This window comes from Octopus bimaculoides, chromosome 3, assembly GCF_001194135.2.
Source record: "Octopus bimaculoides isolate UCB-OBI-ISO-001 chromosome 3, ASM119413v2, whole genome shotgun sequence".
NCBI lineage: Eukaryota > Metazoa > Mollusca > Cephalopoda > Octopoda > Octopodidae > Octopus > Octopus bimaculoides.
Genome location: NC_068983.1, coordinates 136,928,101 through 136,935,848, shown reverse-complemented (window position 1 = coordinate 136,935,848; position 7,748 = coordinate 136,928,101). Strand labels below are relative to the sequence as shown.

Here is a 7,748-nt window from a genome sequence, read left to right as displayed (position 1 = left end):
AAACTGTCATAGTACATCCTCATTATTTTGATCACTTTTTCTGGAATGTGGAAGTGGTCCATGGCTCTTATCAGTAATTCGTGTGGCACTGAGCCATATGCATTAGCTAGGTCAAGTCATACCACGTTCAAACTTCTCTTTTTCTGCTTGGCATCCTGGATCGCTTTCCAAATCGAAAAACAATGTTCAATGCATCCAGGGATCCCTGGGATTCCAGCCTTTTGAACAGACTCATCAACATACCCGTTATTTTGTAAATATGTTACTGTTCTCCTGGAAAAAATTCCCATAAAGATCTTGCATTCCACCTTCAATAAGGATATCGGCCTAAACTGTTTTAAAGTCTTTGCATTGGCCTCTTTCGGCAGGTATATACCTTCTGCCTTACACCAGTTTTCTACTAGAGTCTCTTCGCGCCACTGTTGTCGGAGTAGGACAAAGTGCTTCTTTCACAGACGATTGCAATATTTATAGACTTTATATGAGACGCCATCACCTCCTGGGGCACTCTTTGCTCTCGCTTTTCTTACGAAATCATTCACCTCTCTCTCCGTGATGTCCCCAATTTGGAATTTGATATCAGGTTCTGAGAGATGATTTAGCCCATGTAAAGGTGGCAGTGGCTGGTTACGGTGCGGATCGCTGTATGTTTCTTTGACATGAACGTCCAGTTCTTCTTTGGTGCACGATAAAGAACCGCTCTTCGGTTCAGTGAACAGCTTCTTAGTAAACCTGTATGGGTCCTTCAGAAACTGTCCCCGAATCCTTTTACTCTCCTTTCGACGCTCATATCGGCGGATATGTCGTTGCACATAACGACATTTCCTTTTCAAATCATCATACAGCAGCGCGAGGCCAGGTTTGTCCTCTTCTGCAGCACATTTCCACCGCTTTCTTAGGCTGGTCTTTTCCTTCCTCAACTGTTTCATTTTCCTGATCCTCCTGTTTGGTCTACACTTTCCTTTCTCTAATCGGATGTTCTCTTTCACTCCAAACAATTCCTTCCCTGTATCATAAATTGAGCATGTTAATTTTCCCAGTTTCTCCACTGTAGAGCCTGTCATTTTATAAAGAGCTCGACATACCTTGTTTTCAAACTCTTTATATTTCTCTTTCTCATTAGCAGCAGGCCACAAAATCCTCGGTCTCCTCCGAGTACTATCTGATGCACCAGACTCATGACTTGTATTTATTTTTAACAGGTGTGGTTATGCAACCATCCACAATGTTCATCGAATGGATCAGGAAGACCGAATGGAAAGTTTTTTTCTTAGTGAAACTTGTAAATATTTATATCTGGTAAGTTTAAACTGTTTCAACATGTATTACTATTTTACTATTGTATTAAGGGTTACTGTCAACATGAGCAATTTAGCTTTATATATAACCATAAGGTACACTTAAGTAAGCAAAACATAGTCTGTCAGTACAGCTAGTTTAGCTACAAAAAATAGCTACCATTCTTCTTATTTCTTTATTGAGTAGTTCAACAAAGGAAGCCAATATTTTGAGGTGTAAATATAATCTCCACTTCCTGTGCAAATCTTGAAGTTACAGTATCTTAGTGGATTCAGTATATGAATGCACTATCTCTTTAAACAAGACAATTAACTCTACCTGTCATCTTGTCAAAGCCCTAAAAGGCTTTTGAACTGAGTTAATAATTAAAAGGATGTCAAGAAGGAATAAAACCTGTATGGAAATTTTAATTACTGCATGTGTGTGTGTGTGTGTGTAAAATACTAAGACATAACTCAGAATGATGTGGAAGAAGCAGCTAAATTATTACAGAATATAGATTGCCAGGTTACAATTACCAGTAACAAATTCAGATGATACAGTTCTGTAGTTAAAATCATGACTAAAATTATTGATCTGATGTTATATCCCAATGGAAGTTGTTGCAAAATAATGCTAAAAATTACTATAAAGAATTAACTGTGATATGAGACTTGCACTGGATAGAAATATCAAATGCCTGGATGTTTGAACACAACAGTTTGATAGCACAAACATGCATATTCAGATCTTCCCCGATCAGATTTTAGGTAAACTTGAATTTGTCTACCATTGGTTTTATGCAAGTATGCAGATTCTCTTAGGAACAAAGTGTTAAGTTACTGGAATATACTCCAACTTAGGAACAAAATGCAAAATCAAATCATTTCTACTGTTCTGAATTTACAATATATTTAACTGTTAGCTACAATATTGAGCATCCATATTGACACAATGGGTAAAGAAAAGGTTTATTAGTTGTAACACTGAGGTTTGAATTTGCTTCTGTTCTATTTAAGTAAATATGCTTTGAAAACTGGGAGAGATGACAAGTATTTTGCTAACTTACTGAACCGAGCTTAATTTTTACTATGGTAAGAATTGCTGTCATTAGGTATCTTTCTGTATTTCTCTTCTCTTTTTCTGTCAGTTATTTGATAAAGACAACCATCTCAATAAAGAAGCCATCAACTATATATTCAGTACAGAAGGCCATGTTTTCCCTATCAACAGTAGATTCAGGACTAAAAAATACAAAGATTACCCACAACATACACGTTTAAAACCTTCAGTTTCAGTTGTAGATCCAGTCCCTAAAAACCACTCTCAGGTGAGTTCATTTGTTTTTGTTTTTGTTAGTATTTGTTGTATCATTTATATCATGAATGTGCATGTATGTATAGGTAAGTGTATTATGGTCATCAACCTTGTACCATTATGTAAATGAGCTGTGAGATTCACAATTTTTGTTAACATTTAATAGGTAGCCTCTAGTTATTATCACCCAGTAGTTTGGGAAGAAGAGGGGAATGAATCCTGATATTTTAGTAAATGCAAGGAAAGTTAAAAATTATCCGTACTTTCACCATAACATATCTTTATTATTATCACACTGCCTTCTGTGCATGCGTGCTTATAGTCGGTACTATTTTGGTCATGTGATCAATGTTTGAGCCTGGTTGCCCCATTTTTATTTCTGGCTTTACAGTGTAAGCATGACTGCTCCACTAGCAATGGGCACCAAAGAACAAAGAGCAATGATCTGATTTCTTTGGTCAGAAGGTGTGTCAGGTGCTGAAATTCATTTAGCACAATATGGGGACAGTGCAGTACTGCTTAGAAATGTGTGAGTAGATCAAGAAGTTTAAAAGTGGCCAACAAGCATGATGCACGAAGTGGGAGCAGGACGTCTGTCAACCTCCACCACTGACAAAAAGATTCAGCCTGCTCGAGAGATGGTAATGATGAACCGGCTCGCCATTACCATCTCTCGGATCACTGTTCTTTGTTCTTCTTTGATGCACATTGCTAGTGGAGTGGCCATGCTTACACTGTAAATCCAGAAAGAAAAATGGCACGATCAGGTTCAAACTTCGATCACGTAACCACAATAGTACCAGCTATAAGCACGCATGCGCAGAACACAGTGACAATAATAAAGATATGTTATGGTGAAAGTGTGGATAATTTTTTACTTCCTTTTGTAATAATGAAACCATTTGGTTTGATTTTCATCACAAACTGTCAAAAAGGCTCTCAGGAGACCTATTTTCACAGTTAGAGATATCATCATCATTTTTATGTCTGCTTTCCATGTTAGCATGGGTTAGACAGTTCTTCATGCTCCAAGTCACTTTCTATTGGGAGCTACTGCCCCCAAGGCCTAGGTGCTCATACATATAACTGGGTATACCCCTCATAATGCTCTACAGAGTATACTAGATACATTTTCTCATGACACTGATTCTACAATGGTTGAATAGTCCTCAAAGCGAAACGACTAGATGGACACCTATCTTACAGAGTGTAGAGAGAACAAATACTGTAAAGCATTGTGTGATACCCTAACAACTCTGCCAGTTCACTGCCTTTAATTATTGGTGCACCCAGTACACACTATAAAGTGGATGGTGTTAGGAAGGGCATCTAACCATAGAAACCAAACCAAAGCAGATATTGGAGCATGATGTAGTCCTCCAACTCATCAGATCCTATTAAACTGTCCAACTCATGCCTGCATGGAACAGGGATGTTAAATAGCAATGACGATTATAAAGAGTGTATATTACTTTCAAATGTACATTAAAGTACACCTTTATAAGTAGGATAAGTTTTAATCACCACTGTGATATACTAATAGACTTAGACATATGTAAATGAGTGTATTTTTCTCCCCCCCCCCACTCTCTCTCTGTAGTACTGCACATAAACCCATAAACACATCACAGCAATTGGTGCATTGGCCAGTGCATATATTGTTACGAGGGCAAGGATTCCCAGTCAGATATTTTCTCACTTTGAGCATTCCCTTATGTATACATAAATGTGTATAATATGTTTATAAGTATATTTTTGTGTATAAAAATATTCTGACTTTTTTTATGTTTTATATTCTTGTTTCAGTGTAACAACATTCCTGTTGAATTAAGGTATTTCCTTCCTGTGAAGAGTGTCTATTTGGAACAGATTGAACAAGCTGTTGGATTACAGGACTCTCTGTGAAGATGTCACCATCGCCCCCTCCCCCCCTGTTCTATCTCCCTCTCTTTTAAACTGTCTTTCTAAATGTCTATCTATCTCTAACAACAACTGCTTTAGCTCTTATTGTCTGCAAAATGTTCATCACAGAATGAAATTAAAGATCTCACCTAACATCTATCAGTTCATTGTTAAAGTATTCAGTGTAACCATGTTTCAACTGCTGAAAAGAACTCCTTCATCATAGTTACCATTTTGTCACACTTGATTCCACTCCATTCTCTATTACTTTGAGATAATTTACCTGCATATTTGCTAATTGCAGATATCTTGAAATGCCATTATCTAAAGCTGCTAATATCTTTACAACACACCTATTCTACTGTACACTGGGTTAATTGAAAATTGTTTTAAGTAAAGCAGTTTCATACAATTTAAACTTTATATTCCTTTGCATAACAGTATCATAAAATGACTTCTTCAGAGATTGAATCTTCTCTCTATTTTAACTCTAAGATTACATAATTTTACTGTAGATTTTAAAATACTTGCCAATTTAATCTTTACCCCCAAAATGTATAGAAACAATTAATCAAGTGGAAGCTGATATTTACAAGTCACTATTTACTAACTTGGAGACATCTAATGAAGCTAGCAAGTTTTATTTATGAAATGCAAACAAAAGTCTATTTTTGCATCCATTTGTGGCATCTAAAATGTTTATTTTTATTAATTTTTTTTTTTTTTCAATAAAAAAAATGTTTATGTATAAAATTTTTCTTTTGAAAAATTTGCAAACCAATCATATGACTTGCTTCTAGCATAAGCATAAGGCCAGAAATTTGGATGGATAGGGGGTTGGTCAATTAAATTCACCCCAGTACTTAACTGGTACTTTATTTTATTGACTTTAATACTGATGAAAGGCAAAATTGAGCTCAGCAGAATTTTAAATCAGAATGTAAAGAACTGAAATAAATACTATAAGGCATTTAGTCTGAGTTCATTATTCAGCCAATCCAACATGTTTTAGTTATAATAATAATAATTGGAAGTGTTATTTATACCCGTTTAGTCTTGGTGTAAAAAAAGGGCTACAGCAAATATTTTGCTCAATACCACAGATCTTAACCAGCTGAGCATGTCCCTTAGTGGGTGATGATATGTGCATCTCTGATCATGAGCAGGAATAATTGGGGAACATCATAGCCATATGTTGAGAGGAATCTGTTGGGGATTGAATAATTCTCCTTTGGAAACATGGTTGTTTCATTTGTCATTGTTAAACAATCTTCATTCAAAGACCTTTTAAGGTGGGTGGGCTACTTGACCTCAAGAAAATTCTAATTTGATCCCATCTGCAAGCTCATGCACTGTTTAGCTTGATATGAGGTCACCATGTCATGCACATATGATTGTGATGCATGTGCCTGGTGTACCCTTATCAGACAGGTAATCATGATGGGTATATTGGGCTTCATATATTTGTACCCCAGCTTTGATGGTATGCACTGCTTTTTCATTCAGTAATAATAATAATTATAATGATGATGATGACCTTTTAAAACTTTGACACAATGTTGTCACACATTTTGTAGAAAGGAAATAGTTGATTTTATTAAGTAAAGACAACCATAGATTAGATCTGAACTCAAACATAACAGTACATAGCTAAAAACCGCATAGGTGCCTAAATTGATCTTGCCAAGATGCAAGAGCATGTTTCCACACATTCTCAAATTCAATCCCTTGCATGTCAAGTTGTAGGGCTAATTGAGCAATCCTTGTCTATGAAATTTCTGGCTTTGTATCTTTGTTAAAAACAAGAAGGAATATAGTGCATCCATTTGAAATACCAATAGATTAATACTTATATTTGCCAATTTTCATTTACCATAACATCATTTGAATTATTATTGTTTAGCATATCAGCATTTGGGACATTAGTATTCAGGGTTTACCTAATGAAATTTACTTCTCTATTCTGCTTGTTCTCAATGTCTCCTCTCCTCCACATCAACACTTTCTCATATTAATGTTATGATTGCTTCTGTTACAATTTTAGTATCAACACAGAAGCTATTCAGCCAGATACCTGGATTTTTTTTACTTTATCTACATGTTTGGCATATAGGCAAACCCTGTAAATTTGTTTTGTATTGCAGCCTTTACATAAGAAAGGCATTTGAAATTTAATGTATTTTCCACATTGTTCATCAAATCTGTTCTTGACTTGGCAGCCTCTTTTGGTTATTGGTTACACATTGAAAAACTATTTATGAATATTGTAAAGGATTTTATTGAACCTTACAGTCAGTAACCATTTGTTGATTCTGTGATTTCTATTATATTTCAATTTGAAAACAAAATTTAATGCTTATTTCTAGTGTGATGAAGAAGAGTTCAAACTACATGGTTACTTAACCAAGCTACTTTTCCTCTACTACATGAGGTTCAAAAAAATTCAACTTTTCAGTAACAAGACAAAAACAAAACAGCTCTTTGACTGAATTTTTTTAACAATGTTCTGTTATGTTACATTTTTTTTCCCTTCCTCTAACACATTTGCAATATGTCTTCCTGACTAATGATTCCTACTAAAATTTTGAAGAAGGGGAAAAAAACTTATTTTCAAGGACTTGACTTTCTTGAATATTACAGTGGATGGATTTATTTTTATGCGTCTTTGTTTTTATGAATTACATGCGTTTATACACACATATATACACACACACACACACACAACACGTGTTGCATCACATTACACATATGGATGCGTTTATAGACGTCAGAAGATACAATAATTAATTTTTAACAAAACTGACTCTCTATCATACTGATAAACTTGTATATGCATATGTGTACTTATACATATAGGGGCATAGACAAACAAATGTACAGTTTGTATATGTTCCATGTCATATACATACATTTCATACAGGTACATATAAACACACACACACACATGCACGTGCATGTATATGCATATATATGTATAATGTATCAATAATGTATATATATAATGTAATGTATCAACAATAATGTATATGTATATACATGTATATAACATATATGTAATATATATAATATAATACATATATGTATTGTATATAATATACATATATATATAATATAATGTATATGTGTGTGTATATATATATATATATATATATATGTATATATGTATGTATATATATATGTATATATGTATGTATATATGTATGTATATATATATGTATATATGTATATATATATATATATGTATTTATATA

At 34.4% G+C, this 7,748-nt stretch overlaps 1 protein-coding gene across 1 annotated transcript in view; it reads left to right on the top strand.

The window, feature by feature from the left end:
• Positions 1 to 7,667, top strand: part of LOC106872362 (ER degradation-enhancing alpha-mannosidase-like protein 1) — a 46,848-nt gene extending 39,181 nt beyond the window's left edge. Inside the window, exons 10-12 of the mRNA XM_014919327.2 lie at positions 1,203 to 1,299; positions 2,429 to 2,608; positions 4,402 to 7,667. Of these exons, the coding sequence (XP_014774813.1) occupies positions 1,203 to 1,299; positions 2,429 to 2,608; positions 4,402 to 4,500 (376 nt within the window). The 3' untranslated portion in view covers positions 4,501 to 7,667. The remainder of the gene's footprint in view (positions 1 to 1,202; positions 1,300 to 2,428; positions 2,609 to 4,401) is intronic.
• Positions 7,668 to 7,748: the final 81 nt, after the last annotated feature.